The following is a 17153-nucleotide window of genomic DNA, read 5'->3' as shown; positions in this document are numbered from 1 at the left end:
ATGGATTTTGACTTATTCCTCTCCCAGGAGTCCTTGAAGTCCCTCTGTCTAACAGCACTGTGGGTGTACCTACACCACATGGACTGCAGCAGCTCACGACCATCTTCTCAAGAGTAATTACAGATGGCCAGCGACACACATCCAAAGAATGATTTAAAAACTTAAAGCTTGTTGACAATCTGACAATATAAAGAAGTCTAAAGTTTATTTATTTATTGGTGTCACAAGTAAGGCTTACATTAACACTGCAATGAAGTTACTGTGAAAATCCCCGAGTCGCCACACTCCGGCGCCTGTTCAGGTACACTGAGGGAGAATTTAGCACGGCCAATCCACCCCAACCAGAACGTCTTTCGGACTGTGGGAGGAAACCGGAGCACCCGGAGGAAACCCACGCAGACACGGGGAGAACGTGCAGACTCCGCACAGACAGTGACCCAAGACCAGAAATCGAACCCAGGTCCCTGGCGCTGTGAGGCAGCAGTGCTAACCCACTGTGTCACCGTGCTGCCCCGGGTCCCTGGCGCTGTGAGGCAGCAGCGCTAACCCACTGTGTCACCGTGCTGCCCCGGGTCCCTGGCGCTGTGAGGCAGCAGTGCTAACCCACTGTGTCACCGTGCTGCCCCGGGTCCCTGGCGCTGTGAGGCAGCAGTGCTAACCCACTGTGTCACCGTGCTGCCCCGGGTCCCTGGCGCTGTGAGGCAGCAGTGCTAACCCACTGTGTCACCGTGCTGCCCCGGGTCCCTGGCGCTGTGAGGCAGCAGCGCTAACCCACTGTGTCACCGTGCTGCCCCGGGTCCCTGGCACAGTGAGGCAGCAGTGCTAACCCACTGTGTCACCGTGCTGCCCCGGGTCCCTGGCACAGTGAGGCAGCAGTGCTAACCCACTGTGTCACCGTGCTGCCCCGGGTCCCTGTATCTGTGAGGCAGCAGTGCTAACCCACTGTGTCACCGTGCTGCCCCGGGTCCCTGTATCTGTGAGGCAGCAGTGCTAACCACTGTGCCACCGTGCTGCCCCGGGTCCCTGGCGCTGTGAGGCAGCAGTGCTAACCCACTGTGTCACCGTGCTGCCCCGGGTCCCTGGCGCTGTGAGGCAGCAGTGCTAACCCACTGTGCCACCGTGCTGCCCCGGGTCCCTGGCGCTGTGAGGCAGCAGTGCTAACCCACTGTGTCACCGTGCTGCCCCGGGTCCCTGGCGCTGTGAGGCAGCAGTGTGAACCCACTGTGTCACCGTGCTGCCCCGGGTCCCTGGCGCTGTGAGGCAGCAGTGCTAACCCACTGTGCCACCGTGCCGCCCAAAGCATACAGAATCCTTTCATTTATTAGCCGAGACATAGAGTGTAAGGGCAGGGAGGGCATACTGAAACTATATAAAGCCTTAATTAGGCCACAACTTGAGGAATGTGTGCAGTCCATCCATTCATTACAGAAGAGATGGAATTGCATTCGAGAAGGTACAGAGGAGATTGATGAGGACATTGCCAGGATTGGAAAATTGCAGTTACGGGGAAAGATTGGATAGACTGGGGTTGTTCCCCTTTGAACAGAGGAGGTTGAGGAGAGATTTGATTTGAGATGTACAAACATGTGAAGGAAGGGATGGGAAGGGCCTTTTACTTTAACAGAGACGTCAGTGATTAGAAGGGACATAGATTTAAAGTGATTCGGAGAAAGATTAGAGGAGAGGAGGAAAAATACTTTCATCCAGAGGATGGTTGAGGTCTGAAACTCACTGCCTGCAAAGTCACTGCAGAAAGCCTCAACTTATGTAAAAGATGACTGGATAAGTGCCTGAAGTGCTGTCGCCGACAGGGCTCCAGTCCGAATGCTGGATCGTGGGATTCGGCTGGATGGCTCATTGTTTGGCAGACACAATAGGTCAAGTAGTCTCTTTCCGTGACATAAACTTTCCATGATCTCATTCTCTGTGAAGGCCCACCTGACAGAAATGTTATACAGTATTAGAGATGTAAAGGATTGAACAGTAACAAACCCATTTGTAATTAGTGGATTCAGGTCCAACCAAAGCCCAACCAACTAGACTGGAGCCCAATAACTCCTGTCTCCAGTTTCGTCACTGCTTGTCCCACTCCCCTTACTGACCCTCGCCTTTTGCCCACTCACTCACCCCCATCTCCCCCTCCTCCACTCACCCCCATCCCCTCCTCCTCCACTCACCCCCATCTCCCCCTCCTCCACTCACCCACATCCCCTCCTCCTCCACTCACCCCCATCCCCTCCTCCACTCACCCCCATCCCCTCCTCTACGCACCCCCATCCCCCCTCCTCCACTCACCCCATCCCCTCCTCCTCCACTCACCCCCATCTCCCCTCCTCCACTCACCCCCATCCCCTCCTCTACGCACCCCCATCCCCCCTCCTCCACTCACCCCATCCCCTCCTCCTCCACTCACCCCCATCTCCCCCTCCTCCACTCACCCCCATCCCCTCCTCCTCCACTCACCCCCATCTCCCCCTCCTCCACTCACCCCCATCTCCCCCTCCTCCACTCACCCCCATCTCCCCCTCCTCCACTCACCCCCATCTCCCCCTCCTCCTCCACTCACCCCCATCCCCTCCTCCTCCTCCACTCACCCCCATCTCCCCCTCCTCCACTCACCCCATCCCCTCCTCCACTCACCCCCATCTCCCCCTCCTCCACTCACCCCCATCTCCCCCTCCTCCACTCACCCCCATCCCTCTTCCACTCACCCCCATCTCCCCCTCCTCCACTCACCCCCATCTCCCCCTCCTCCACTCCCCCCATCTCCCCCTCCTCCACTCACCCCCATCTCCCCCTCCTCCACTCACCCCCATCTCCCCTCCTCCACTCACCCCCCATCTCCCCCCTCCTCCACTCACCCCCATCTCCCCCTCTCCACTCACCCCCATCTCCCCTCCTCCACTCACCCCCATCCCCCTCCTCCACTCACCCCCATCCCCTCCTCCACTCACCCCCATCTCCCCCTCCTCCACTCACCCCATCCCTCCTCCACTCACCCCCATCACCCCCTCCTCCACTCACCCCATCTCCCCCTCCTCCACTCACCCCCATCTCCCCCTCCTCCACTCACCCCATCTCCCCCTCCTCCACTCACCCCCATCTCCCCCTTCTCCACTCACCCCCATCTCCCCCTCCTCCACTCACCCCCATCCCCTCCTCCCTCCACTCACCCCCATCTCCCCCTTCTCCACTCACCCCCATCTCCCCCTCCTCCACTCACCCCCATCCCCTCCTCCTCCACTCACCCCCATCTCCCCCTCCTCCACTCACCCCCATCCCCTCCTCCTCCACTCACCCCCATCCCCTCCTCCTCCACTCACCCCCATCTCCCCCTCCTCCACTCACCCCCATCCCCTCCTCCACTCACCCCCATCCCCTCCTCCAGTCACCCCATCCCCTCCTCCACTCACCCCCATCTCCCCCTCCTCCACTCACCCCCATCCCCTCCTCCTCCACTCACCCCCATCTCCCCCTCCTCCACTCACCCCCATCTCCCCCTCCTCCACTCACCCCCATCTCCCCCTCCTCCACTCACCCCCATCCCCTCCCCACTCACCCCATCTCCCCCTCCTCCACTCACCCCCATTCCCTCCTCCACTCACCCCCATCTCCCCCTCCTCCACTCACCCCCATCCCCTCCTCCTCCACTCACCCCCATCTCCCCCTCCTCCACTCACCCCCATCTCCCCCTCCTCCACTCACCCCCATCTCCCCCTCCTCCACTCACCCCCATCCCCCCCTCCACTCACCCCCATCTCCCCCTCCTCCACTCACCCCCATCCCCTCCTCCTCCACTCACCCCCATCTCCCCCTCCTCCACTCACCCCCATCTCCCCCTCCTCCACTCACCCCATCCCCTCCTCCTCCACTCACCCCCATCTCCCCCTCCTCCACTCACCCCCATCTCCCCCTCCTCCACTCACCTCCATCTCCCCCTCCTCCACTCACCCCCATCCCCCCCTCCTCCACTCCATCCTCTGCCCGATTTACACGGTAATCAGAACTTCAGTTGACCCTCAGGCTCGCCCTGTCTGTGGTCCCAAACTCATCCACAACAAGCCAATGAAAGAAGATTATTTATTAGTTTTCTGCAATTTCCAATCAATCAGATTCTGCTGGAGAGATGGGATTGGATGGGGAGATAAGGAGGCGGTGGGATACTCTACAGAAGTTAAAAATGATTTGAAGAACATTGCAAGAAATCTCCTCATGCTTGATGCTGGAAGCTGAGAGCCATACAGACAAGGTGAGGGAGGCAATGAAAGGATCTTATTTTGAGCCAGACTGGCCTCCTGCCCAGGAGGACTCACAATGAGAATTTTGAATAAATTGTTCTGCTCTGTTAGGTTGACAAGGTACGGACACAAACACCTCCTTGCTGATAGGAACTGGGCTTTTGGTATGGTCTTGGTCTTTACAAGTCATTGACGTATTCACTGTTGTTAGCTGAAACTCATTCTGCCTAACCCTCTCTGTTCCTCTGCTAGAAATGGGATGGTCGCTTTTAAGAATTTCAGTTGGTTTAAAAATTTCTTGGAACAGTAGGTCAGCAAAGGTTTCTCCCCAGGGTAATGGTTCATGACTGGATCTAGAAACATTCAGAATCTTCCCCCAGGCGTGTCCCGCATCCAGTCCAGTCCCCGAGCCTGGTGCTCCTGATGGAACTCTGACACTCAGGGTGTTGCTAGAATCCGTGGTCAGGTTCTTTCCTGCAGGAGCTCGGAGCTTTTCTCCTGCTGGGTTATGGAAACAGTTAAAGATTGAAGATGGCAGAATCTTGGTCCAGAGCTCTGACAGTGGCTCCGAGATCCCCAGCCATGCCTTCCTTTCAGGAACTGCTTTGGGATTTGGAGGGAATATTTCATCAAGTGGTATCTCAACAAACTCATCACATTTTGAAGGTCTCATATGGGTTGCAGCTGCAAAGAATGGTTCTGATTTGCACTGTAATTTTGAGACAGATGAAGTTGATGCTGGGATTAGTCTTGGGCTTTGACAGTGTGTAGGTATCGGTATTAGGCTTGGTATCTGCTCTATGGAATGATCTTTGTTTATGTTGACTCCTGGGCTTCCAAAGTGTGAAGCGTTAATGAGGTGCGAAATGGTGAAGGGGCCATCACCTTCTGCTCCTTTGGGACATGGTCTATTCTGGTCACTTGTTCTTATAGTTGACCTCGACACTGCAGAGTAACCTCCAGTAGATGTCTTTGGTTGATCCACTGAGGCAATGGTGACACTTGGGTTGAAAGTTGTGACTGATGCCTCACCATTTTGAACAGTTAAGCCTTTGAGGCTTGAGCTTGGTTTTGGTGATTTGCCCTGTAGGCAACTACAGGAATTTGGTGGCCGGTGGGATGGTTGGCTCTCCCCAGCTACTAGAACCCACATTCCTGGTGTCTGAGCTAACTGGTGAGGTGCTGGCGAGGTCATGGTGATGGGGTTAACCAGATCTGAAGACAATGAGTTGGCACTGAGCATAGCTAAAGAACCTGAATTGGATCTTGACTCCAGGACAGGCTGGAGACTATGAGGAACTTTGCCCTTCTCTGGATATTCACCATCATCTCTGCTGGAGTCTATAGATAATCTTCTTTCTCTTGAACTATAGGTAGGCTCTTGTCTTTGATCTTTAGGATGACCAAGGCTGAAAATGGTGCTTAAGTTGGACGGATAGGAGGCTGAGGGCAGCTGGAGGGAGTGTTTTGTACCACATGTCTGAAGATTTAAGCTGGAAAGTGATTTCTCTTTGGTTTGGACTGATGCTTGGGGGATTCGGTACTCAGTGGCAGCAGTCATCTCCATGGCCAGCACAGACTGCAGTGCGAGACAGGGGGATGAGAGGACTGGAAGGGTTGTGGGTTGTCCCTTGATTGATGTCTGGATTCTGGCAATCGGATGGCCACCAGACCTGGTCCGAGGATTAGAAAACGATGAACACCAAATGGATTCCACCAAATTGGAAGTGAGGTATCTGGATCGAGGTTGGGCAAAGCAAACCCTCACATGATCAGGCTTGTCTCTTTGTTGTTTCCTCTTCATAGTGATACTCGGCAGGGCTTGTATGATCAGGAGACAGGTCATAATGGCAACTATAAACAATAACAAATCTGCAGGAAGCAGGGGAAGAAGTATTTGAATTGAGAGAAAGCCAAAGACCTTAACTTAACTTAAGGGGAGGCAATGGTGTCGTGGTATTGTTGCTGGACTAATAATTCAGAGACCCAGGGTAATGCTCTGGGGACCCGGGTTCGAATCCCACCACAGCAGATGGTGAAATTTGAATTCAATAAATAGCTGGAATTAAGAATCTACTGATGACCATGAAACCATTGTCGATTGTTGTAAAAACCCATCTGGTTCACTAACGTTCTTTAGGGAGGGAAATCTGCCGTCCTTACCCAGTCTGGCCTACTTGTGACTCCAGAACCACAGCAATGTGGGTGACTCTTAAATGCCCTCAGGAATGGGCAATAAATGTTGCTCTGCCAGAGATGCTGACGTCCCATGAACAGATTTTTAAAAACTTTAACCATTAAAAACCATTTAACCATTTAAAAACTTTAACCATTACCAGCACGGTGGCACAGTGGTTAGCACTGCTACTTCACAGCTCCAGGGACCTGGGTTCGATTCCCGGCTTGGGTCACTGTCTGTGTGGAGTTTGCACATTCCCCTCGTGTCTGCGTGGGTTTCCTCCGGGTGCTCCGGTTTCCTCCCACAGTCCAAAGATGTGCGGGTTAGGTTGATTGGCCATCCTAAAATTGCCCCTTAGTGTCCTGGGATGCGTGGATTAGTGGGTGGATATGGGGGTAGGGCCTGGATGGGATTGTGGTCGGTGCAGACTCGATGGGCCGAATGGCCTCTTTCTGCGCTGTAGGGTTTCTAAGATTTCTAAGCCAATGCAAAGAGGCAATCTCCTAATGCCCGTAGATACAGGTTTACCAACAGGGATCACTAGTTATCAACCTGGTGTGATGAGCTCGGCAACTCTGAGCTCAGAGGTACTGAGGCCATGGTTTGGGAATCCCACCACTGGACTCATGAGAGGATCCACGGATCCACAGATGGTGTGGTTGGAAGGGGCAATAAATCACCACATCACTGCCAAAGGGAATGTCTTACCTGGAATGCCCAGTCATTGAGGAGCCCCAATCATCCAGGGGGCAGCTGACAAAGTAAGGCTCTGCTCACTCACCATTCTGAGTGTGAGAAATATCGGGGGGAGGTAGTGTTGATGGGAATGTGTTGTGAGAAGTGGAGAATGGTGATTACTACACTCTGGCTGTATCTTGCCGATGATTTATGGGGCTACTTTCTCCCCTACATCCCATGCAGTTTCTCTCGTGATATCCAGTTCAAATCTCAGAGAAATATTACTACAATCTTGTTATTCTTACGTTAATCCTAGTTTAGCACCCAGCAGAAGATCCAGGTTGCCTCAGTTCATAGAAATTATAGAAACCCTACAGTGCAGAAAGAAGCCATTCGGCCCATCGAGTCTGCACCGACCACACTCCCACCCAGGCCCTACCCCCATATCCCTACACATTTACCCACTAATCCCTCTAACCTACGCATCTCAGGACACTAAGGGGCAATTTTAACCTGGCCAATCAACCTAACCCGCACATCTTTGGACTGTGGGAGGAAACCGGAGCACCCGGAGCAAACCCATGCAGACACGAGGAGAATGTGCAAACTCCACACAGACAGTGACCCGAGCCGGGAATCGAACCCGGGTCCCTGGAGCTGTGAAGCAGCAGTGCTAACCACTGTGCCACCGTGCCGCCCACACAATGTGTGGGTTTTGATAACCACGGACACTTCTTACCATGGGGGTGGGGATCTGGGTAAACAGCCGGCAGTGCGGGCTCCCCCTTTAGTTGCATTTTCAAAGTGGAAATGCAAAGTTCATCCCAGAGGGTGGCAGCCAGGGGCTGGTCCCTCAAGTCGCCCACAAGGATTGTCCTCTGATTGGTTCTGGAATGCTGCTGTTACCATGTGACACCACAGTGAAGCATTGTGACGTCGCTGGGTGACCAGGGGGCCGAGGGAGGTCATAGCCATTGCCGGTCGCTGCCCTCAGAGGGTCTGGAATGTGCGCCCCAGGGTAAGCAGGACACTACTGCCTAGGCGAGGTGACACAGTGCTGTCCAGGAGGCCACCTACACTCCATAGAGAAGAGACTGTGCCACGCATCTAGGACAATGTGTGATGGGGCAGCAGGAGATGGTAAAGATGCGGGAAGCTGCCATTCCCACCACCTCCATTCAGCTTAAAGAGAACAAGATGGTTAGAAATTGTTCACTGTTAAATCTTTAATTAAATGCGCAGAAAGTTCCAATAATTACATTTCAGATGATGGATTCTCCTGCGTACGGGAAGGTTAGCTTCGATGTTGGAAAGATTCTGTGAATTGTTGAGAGTCAAACTATCTTTCGCAGCTTGCGTCCACCACCGGGAAGCTTTTCATTCAGGAATCTGACCTGGAAAGTTTGTACCAGTCTTTTTTCCGAGCTATATTCTTCTCACTTTGTGCTGACTCCTCGATGATTTGCATTACCAAAGTGTTTCTCTGCCTACTTGCCTCAAGCCGCACTTTGTTTGATTCAGGCAGATGCTGGACAAGAAATGGACAGAAAGACTTAGGTCACAAAACTTTCAACATAGAACACACAACATTCACACATTAAGCACCATTACATCACCTATTTTCCTCGAGACTCAAGAAAATACAATTGGATTTGAGTTATTATTGTCGCATGTATTAGTATACAGTGAAAAGTATTGTTTCTTGCGCGCTATACAGGCAAGGGTATTCAACCTTATCTTCCCGATATCCGCTTCCTGAGATGATGTCGGGAACGGAACAGTTTCTCCAGATGGGGTACAAACAGAACTTTAGACAACTGGAACATAACTCCCATCCATCACGCCTTTGGCAGGTACTCCCTTTGACTATTTGTTAGAATTTTCTATCTATCCACCAATCTTTACTGATTTCTATGCTCAAATTCTTGAAATTCCTCAGCTCCCCATAATTCCTCGCTTCCCGCCATATTGGAATTATTCCAGTCTATTTTTCCTGGGTCCAAATTGGATAATCTCACCATTTCCCGTCTCAAACTCGATCTAGAAATCATAGAAACCCTACAGTGCAGAAAGAGGCCATTCGGCCCATCGAGTCTGCACCGACCACAATCCCACCCAGGCCCTACCCCCATATCCCTACATATTTTACCCACTAATCCCTCTAACCTACGCATCTCAGGACACTAAGGGGCAATTTTTTTGCATGGCCAATCAACCTAACCCGCACATCTTTGGACTGGAAACCGGAGCACCCGGAGGAAACCCATGCAGACACGAGGAGAATGTGCAAACTCCACACAGACAGTGACCCAAGCCGGGAATCGAACCCAGGTCCCTGGAGCTGTGAAGCAGCAGTGCTAACCACTGTGCTACCGTGCCGCCCCGATGTAACAATGTTCCTCACTCACTCGATTTGTCAATGTCCCTTTGCAGTTTCCTGCTTCCAACAGCACAGCTTACTATTACCTCTTGACCTCTTTTCACCTGGATATGTAACTCACTATTCCAATATATGGTGGGCTTTGTGGGGTGAGGAGGTGGGATGGGTTATATGTGGAGAGGGTTGGGGGAAGGGGGGCTGGAAGAGGAGGTGAGAGGGTGGCACAGTGGTTAGCACTGCTGCATCACAGCGCCAGGGACCCGGGTTCAATTCCAGCCTTGGGTGACTGCCTGTGTGGAGTTTGCACATTTTCCCCGTGTCTGTGTGGGTTTCCGCTGGGTGCTCCGGTTTCCTCCCACATTCCAAAAATGTACAGGTTAGGTAGATTTGTGGGGTAAACGTGTGGGTGGGCCTGGGTAAGGTGTTCCGTCAGTACAGACTCAATGGGCCAAATGGCCTCCTTCTGCCCTGTTTGGATTCTATGAGATCTATTGTGTGTTTTTTGTGGAGGGTTTAAGGGGGTGGTGAGACAAGTGTTATGACTCATACTTCAACCAGAAAATTCTCATCTCAGTTTAACCCATCCTTATTGTAAAAGCCTGTGAGGTAGTGGCACGCAAGAGTTATCACAGACCGTGTTTCAAAGATTCGTCTGAAAGGTCTTCCAGGTATCCTGTGGTCAGAACGTTGTCAATTCAACAACGGCAGGACAAAGAACAAAGAATATTACAGCACAGGAACAGGCCCTTCGGCCCTCCAAGCCTGCACCGACCATGCTGCCCGACTGAACTAAAACCCCCTACCCTTCCGGGGACCGTATCCCTCTATTCCCATCCTATGTTCTATGTTTCTATGTATTCATGTAATTGTCCAGACGCCCCTTAAAAGACACTATCGTAAAAAACTTGCCTCGTACATCTCCTTTAAACCTTGCCCCTCGCACCTTAAACCTGTGCCCCCCTAGTAATTGACTCTTCCACCCTGGGACCATATTAAACATTGTCTTTTTATAGTATTCACCAAACAGAGACCTTATTTGCCTTGCCCTTTGTTTTGTGCTTGCTTTGGAATTTTTGAAAAGGGGTAAATCGTTACACTTCCAGATTACAAACTGTATGCTAATCAATATTGCAATTTATTTTAAAAGGCGTTTTGTTTCATAATAAATCAATTACTCTCTGTTTATTGAGGCCTGGCTAAAGTCTCTTTTATGCTGGGTATAGCAGTAGGGAAGGTCATTTTGGTGAGTGAATTAAACATTTACACTGTGTTCTGAGCTGTGAAGTAGCTTGGTTAGAATTAACTGCATTTCTCCCAACCTAGTCTCATAACAGGGTTGATAAACAAGGGGGTGAAAGATTATCGGGGTGGAGGGGGAAACGACAATTAGGTCACCATGACCTTATTAAATGGAGGAGCAGGTTTGAGGGGCCAAATGGCCACCTCCTGCTCCGAAATTGTACGATCATACTCAGTGTGTTATGTGGTAGCGTTTATCATGAGATTTTGAGGGGTTTTGAGATCGGTCTCTAGTTTGGGGGGGATAATGTGGTGTGCACGGTCTGGGGGTACTTTTTATTTGACTTATGAGAGTTTGGGGTGGGTTTTATGGGTACGGGAGGGTGGTCTGGGGGTTTCTTTGACTTGTAGGGGAGTTATGGGGTATTTATGGGTTATTTATGAGGTACTTGAGGTTTTTAATGAGGTTGATGATGGGTTTTATGAAGGGTTTAAATGGTTTATGAGTTTTTTTAAGGAGGGTCTGGGTGGGTTTTATGGGTTTATGAGGTATTTGAGGTTTTTAATGAGGTTGAGGGTGGGTTTTATGAGGGTTTATGGAGGTTTATGAGGTATTTGAGGTTTTTAATGAGGGTGAGAGTGGGTTTTATGAGGGTTTTATGAGGTATTTGAGGTTTTTAATGAGATGAGGGTGGGTTTTATGGGGTTTTATGAGGGTTTATGAGGTATTTGAGGTTTTTAGTGAGGGTGAGGGGGGAGGGAGAGGAGCCAGAGGTAGCGGTACATATTGGTACCGATGATGTGGGAAGGAAGGGGGAAGGGGGTCATGAAAAGAGAGTATAGGGAATTAGGGAGACAGCTGAGAAGGAGGAAAGCAAAGGTAGTAATCTCAGGATTGCTGCCTGTGCCACGGGAGGGTGAGGGCAGGAATGGAGTGAGGTGGAGGATGAATGTGTGGCTGAGGGACTGGTGCAGGGGTCAGGGATTCAGGTTCCTGGACCATTGGGACCTCTTTAGGGGCAGGTGTGACCTGTACACAAAAAAGGGGTGGCACTTGAATCCCAGGGGGACCAATATCCTGGCGGGAAGGTTGGCTAAGGCTAATGGGGAGAGTTTAAACTAGATAGGTTGGAGGGAGGGGATCGAGACGAGGTGACTGGGAGCGAGGAAGTTAGCTCCCAAACAGAGAAGGGTTATAGACGGTGCAAGAGGGAGGATGGACGGGGGATAGAGAAGGGGAGAGCTCAGACCAAAGGATTGAGATGTGTTTACTTTAATGCCAGGAGTATAGTGAATAAAGGGGATGAGCTCAGAGCGTGGATCGATGCCTGGAAGTGTGACGTGGTGGCCATTACGGAGACTTGGATGTCTCAGGGACAGGACTGGATACTCCAGGTGCCGGGATTCAGATGTTTCAGGAAGGACAGGGAGGGAGGCAAGAGAGGGGGTGGAGTGGCACTGCTGATCAGGAATAGTGTCACAGCTGTAGAGAAGGTGTATGCTGTGGAGGGATTGTCTACAGAGCCTCTGAGGGTGGAAGTTCGGAGTGGGAAGGGGTCGATCACTTTGCTGGGAGTTTTCTATAGGCCGCCCAATAGTGACAGGGAGGTGGAGGAGCAGATAGGGAAACAGATCCTGGAGAGCTGCAATAATAGCAGAGTTGTTGTGATGGGAGACTTTAATTTCCCAAACATAGATTGGAATATCCCTAGGGTAAGGGGTTTGGATGGGGAGGAGTTCGTTAGGTGTGTTCAGGAGGGTTTCCTGACACAGCATGTGGACAAGCCGACAAGAGGAGAGGCTGTACTTGATCTGATACTGACCAATGAACCTGGACAGGTGTCAGATCTCTCAGTGGGAGAGCATCTTGGGGATAGCGATCATAACTCTATCTGCTTTATGCTTGCATTGGAAAAAGAGAGGATCAGGCAAGCTAGGAAAGCGTTTATATGGAGTAAGGGGAAATATGAAGACTTTAGACAGCAAATTAGAGGAGTAAATTGGAAGGAGGTATTCTCGGGGAAATCTACTGAAGAGAGGTGGCAGTTTTTCAAGGAATGTCTGTCTAGGATTCTACAGGACAATGTTCCGAGCAGACAGGGAGGAGTTGGTAGGTTAAAGGAACCGTGGTGCATGAAAGCTGTGCGGGACATAGTCGAGAAGAAAAGGAAAGCGTACAAAAGGTTCAGAGAGCTTGGCGAAGATAGGGATCTAGATGAGTATACGGCTTGTAGGAAGGGACTAAAAGATGGAAATTCGGAGAGCCAGAAGGGGTCACGAGAAGGCCTTGGCAGGTAGGATTAAGGAAAACCCTAATGCGTTCTATAAATAAGTGAAGAGTAAAAGGATGAGACGTGAAGGAATAGGGCCTATAAAAGGTGAAGGCGGGAAAATCAGTACGGAACCAGTAGAAATCACAGAGGTGCTTAATGAGTATTTTGCCTCGGTTTTCACAGAGGAGAAGGACATGGGTGGATGTACTGTGGGCTTGCGGTGGACTGAAAAGATTTGAGTATGTGGATTTTAACAAAGAGGTTGTGCTGGAATCTTTGAATGGCATCAAGATAGATAAGTCGCCGGGTCCGGATGGGATGTACCCCAGGTTACTGTGGGAGGCGAGGGAAGAGATTGCAGAGCCTCTGGCGATGATCTTTGTGTCGTCGATGGAGACGGGAGAGGTGCCGGAGGATTGGAGGATTACGGATGTGGTTCCTATTTTCAAGAAGGGGAATAGGGATAGCCCAGGAAATTACCGACCGGTGAGTCTAACCTCAGTGGTTGATAAGCTGATGGAGAAGATCCTGAGGGACAAGATTTATGAGCATTTGGAGAGGTTTAGTATGCTCAAGAATACTCAGCATGGCTTTGTCAAAGGCAGATCGTGCCTTACGAGCCTGGTGGAGTTCTTCGAAAATGTGACTAAACACATTGACGAAGGGAAAGCGGTAGATGTGGTTTATATGGATTTTAGCAAGGCGTTCGATAAGGTCCCCCATGCAAGGCTTCTAGAAAAAGTGAGAGGGCATGGGATCCAAGGGGCTGCTGCCCTGTGGATCCGGAACTGGCTTGCCCAAAGGAGGCAGAGTAGATGGGTCTTTTTCTAAATGGAGGTCGGTCACCAGTGGTGTGCCCCAGGGATCTGTTCTGGGACCCTTGCTGTTTGTCATTTTCATAAATGACCTGGATGAGGAAGTGGAGGGATGGGTTGGTAAGTTTGCCGACGACACAAAGGTTGGTGGGGTTGTGGATAGTCTGGAGGGATGTCAGAAGTTACAGAGGGACATAGATAGGATGCAAGATTGGGCGGAGAAGTGGCAGATGGACTTCAATCCAGATAAATGCATAGTGGTCCATTTTAGCAGGTCAAATGGGATGAAGGAGTACAATATTAAGGGAAAGACTCTTAGTACTGTGGAGGATCAGAAGGACCTTGGGGTCCGGTCCATAGGACTCTAAAATCGGCCCCACAGGTGGAGGAGGTGGTTAAGAAGGCGTATGGTGTGCTGGCCTTTATCAATCGAGGGATTGAGTTTAGGAGTCCGGGGATAATGATGCAGCTATATAAGACCCTCGTCAGACCCCACTTGGAGTACTGTGCTCAGTTCTGGTCGCCTCATTACAGGAAGGATGTGGAAAAGATTGAAAGGGTGCAGAGGAGATTTACAAGGATGTTGCCTGGATTGGGGGGCATGCCTTATGAGGATAGGTTGAGGGAGCTTGGTCTCTTCTCCCTGGAGAGACGAAGGATGAGAGGTGACCTGATAGAGGTTTACAAGATGTTGAGAGGTCTGGATAGGGTAGACTCTCAGAGGCTATTTCCAAGGGCTGAAATGGTTGCTACGAGAGGACACAGGTTTAAGGTGCTGGGGGGTAGGTACAGAGGAGATGTCAGGGGTAAGTTTTTCACTCAGAGGGTGGTGGGTGAGTGGAATCGGCTGACGTCGGTGGTGGTGGAGGCAAACTCAATAGGGTCTTTTAAGAGACTCCTGGATGAGTACATGGGACTTAATAGGATGGAGGGTTATAGGTAGACCTAAAAGGTAGGGATATGTTCGGCACAACTTGTGGGGCCGAAGAGCCTGTTTTGTGCTGTAGTTTTCTATGTTTCTATGAGGGTGGATGTTATGAGGGTTTATGAGGTATTTGAGGTATTTCATGAGGGTGAGGGTGGGTTTTATGGAGTTTTATGAGGTCTTTGAGGTTTTTAATGATGGTCTAGGTGGGTTTTATGAGGGTTCATGGAAATCATCATCGAAACCCTACAGTACAGAAAGAGGCCATTCGGCCCATCGAGTCTGCACCGACCACAATCCCACCCAGGCCCTACCCCCATATTCCTACATATTGTACCCACTAATCCCTCTAACCTACGCATCTCAGGACACTAAGGGCAATTATTAGCATGGCCAATCAACCTAACCCGCATATCTTTGGACTGTGGGAGGAAACCGAAGCACCCGGAGGAAACCCACGCAGACACGAGGAGAATGTGCAAACTCCACACAGACAGTGACCGAAGGCCGGGAATCGAACCCAGGTCTCTGGAGCTGTGAAGCAGCAGTGCTAACCACTGTGCTACCGTGCCGCCCAGGGTTTTACGGAGGGTTTATGGAGGTTTGAGGTATTTGAGTTTTTTAATGATGGTCTGGGTGGGTTTTTGGGGGTTTATGAGGTATTAGAGGTTTTTAATGGGGTTTTGAATGGGTCTGGTGGGTTTTTGGGGGTTTATGAGGTTTTTGACGGCTTTAATGGTTCTGGGTGGGTTTTTGGGGGTTTATGATGTTTTTAATGGGGTTTATGAGATATTTGCAGTTTTTAATGGGGGTTTATGAGGTATTGAGGTCTTTAATGGGGTTTATGAGGTATTAAGAGGTTTTTAATGGGGGTTTATGAGGTTTTTAATGGGGTTTTGAATGGGTCTGGTGGGTTTTTGGGGGTTTATGAGATATTTGCAGTTTTTAATGGGGGTTTATGAGGTATTGAGAGAGAGAGACCGCCCACCCAGAGAGAGAGAGACCCCCCACCCAGAGAGAGAGAGACCCCACCACCCAGAGAGAGGGAGACCCCCACCCAGAGAGAGGGAGACCCCCCATCCAGAGAGAGGGTGACCCCCCACCCAGAGAGAGAGAGACCCCCCACCCAGAGAGAGGGAGACCCCCACCCAGAGCAGCGAGACCCCCACCCTGGGGAGAGGGAGACTCCACCCAGAGAGAGAGAGACCCCCACCCTGGGGAGAGGGAGACCCCCCACCCAGAGAGAGGGAGACCCCCACCCAGAGCAGCGAGACCCCCACCCTGGGGAGAGGGAGACTCCACCCAGAGAGAGAGAGACCCGCACCCCGGGGGGAGACCCCCCACCCAGAGAGAGGGGGAGACCCCACCCCGGGGGGAGACCCCCAGCCGCCTCTCTCTCCCTCACCTGGACAATCTCCCTCCTCCGCTGTTCGCTCGGCCCCGCCACCACCCAGCAAACCGCGGCCGCACTCGCCGCCAGCAGCGTCCAGATCCCCGACGCAAGGCCCCGGCTCCTCATCGCAGCGGCAGCAGGCCCCAGCGCGCACACTCAGGGTAATACGGTAATAAATCCGCGAGCGGCACACAGGGTATTACGGTAATAAATCATTGTGCGGCACACAGGGTAATACGGTAATAACTCAGTACAGCACACAGGGTAATACGGTAATAACTCAGTACAGCACACAGGGTAATACGGTAATAACTCTACAGCACGCAGGGTAATACGGTAATAACTCCGTACAGCACACAGGGTAATACGGTAATAACGCAGTAGAGCGCGCAGGGTAATACGGTAATAACTCTACAGCACGCAGGGTAATACGGTAATAACTCAGTACAACACACAGGGTAATACGGTAATAACTCAGTACAGCACACAGGGTAATACAGTAATAACTCAGTACAGCACACAGGGTAATACGGTAATAACTCTACAGCACGCAGGGTAATACGGTAATAACTCCGTACAGCACGCAGGGTAATACGGTAATAACTCAGTACAACACACAGGGTAATACGGTAATAACTCAGTACAGCACACAGGGTAATACGGTAATAACTCAGTACAGCACACAGGGTAATACGGTAATAATTCAGTACAGCGCACAGGGTAATACGGTAATAACTCAGTACAACACACAGGGTAATACGGTAATAACTCAGTACAGCGCGCAGGGTAATACGGTAATAACTCAGTACAGCACACAGGGTAATACGGTAATAACTCAGTACAGCACACAGGGGAATACGGTAATAACTCAGTACAACACACAGGGTAATACGGTAATAACTCAGTACAGCACACAGGGTAATACGGTAATAACTCAGTACAGCGCGCAGGGTAATACGGTAATAACTCAGTACAGCACACAGGGGAATACGGTAATAACTCAGTACAGCACACAGGGTAATACGGTAATAAC

At 51.1% G+C, this 17153-nt stretch overlaps 2 protein-coding genes across 2 annotated transcripts; both read right to left on the bottom strand.

The window, feature by feature from the left end:
• Window positions 1–4067: 4067 nt before the first annotated feature.
• On the bottom strand, window positions 4068–8469 carry LOC144486573 (uncharacterized). The gene is made up of 2 exons (XM_078204629.1): window positions 8355–8469; window positions 4068–6110 (listed from the first exon to the last, which is right to left on the bottom strand). Exon 2 carries the CDS (start codon window positions 6082–6084, stop codon window positions 4273–4275), a length of 1812 nt encoding a protein of 603 aa, XP_078060755.1. The 5' UTR covers window positions 6085–6110; window positions 8355–8469; the 3' UTR covers window positions 4068–4272.
• On the bottom strand, window positions 8297–16268 carry uqcc3 (ubiquinol-cytochrome c reductase complex assembly factor 3). Its single transcript, XM_078204630.1, has 2 exons — window positions 16133–16268; window positions 8297–8623 (listed from the first exon to the last, which is right to left on the bottom strand). Exons 1-2 carry the CDS (start codon window positions 16244–16246, stop codon window positions 8477–8479), a joined length of 261 nt encoding a protein of 86 aa, XP_078060756.1. The 5' UTR covers window positions 16247–16268; the 3' UTR covers window positions 8297–8476.
• Window positions 16269–17153: the final 885 nt, after the last annotated feature.

The sequence above is a fragment of the Mustelus asterias genome, unplaced genomic scaffold (assembly GCF_964213995.1).
Source record: "Mustelus asterias unplaced genomic scaffold, sMusAst1.hap1.1 HAP1_SCAFFOLD_401, whole genome shotgun sequence".
Classification (NCBI taxonomy): domain Eukaryota; kingdom Metazoa; phylum Chordata; class Chondrichthyes; order Carcharhiniformes; family Triakidae; genus Mustelus; species Mustelus asterias.
This window is presented reverse-complemented; position numbering and strand designations above follow the sequence as displayed.

Coding starts and splice junctions, on each gene's coding strand:
- LOC144486573 (XM_078204629.1), bottom strand. CDS start 6,084: ATGACCTGTCTCCTGATCATACAAGCCCTGCCGAGTATCACTATGAAG.
- uqcc3 (XM_078204630.1), bottom strand. CDS start 16,246: ATGAGGAGCCGGGGCCTTGCGTCGGGGATCTGGACGCTGCTGGCGGCG. Junction 8,624..16,132: donor GGAGGAGGGAGATTGTCCAG/GTGAGGGAGAGA, acceptor TTTCTTGTCCAG/CATCTGCCTGAATCAAACAA.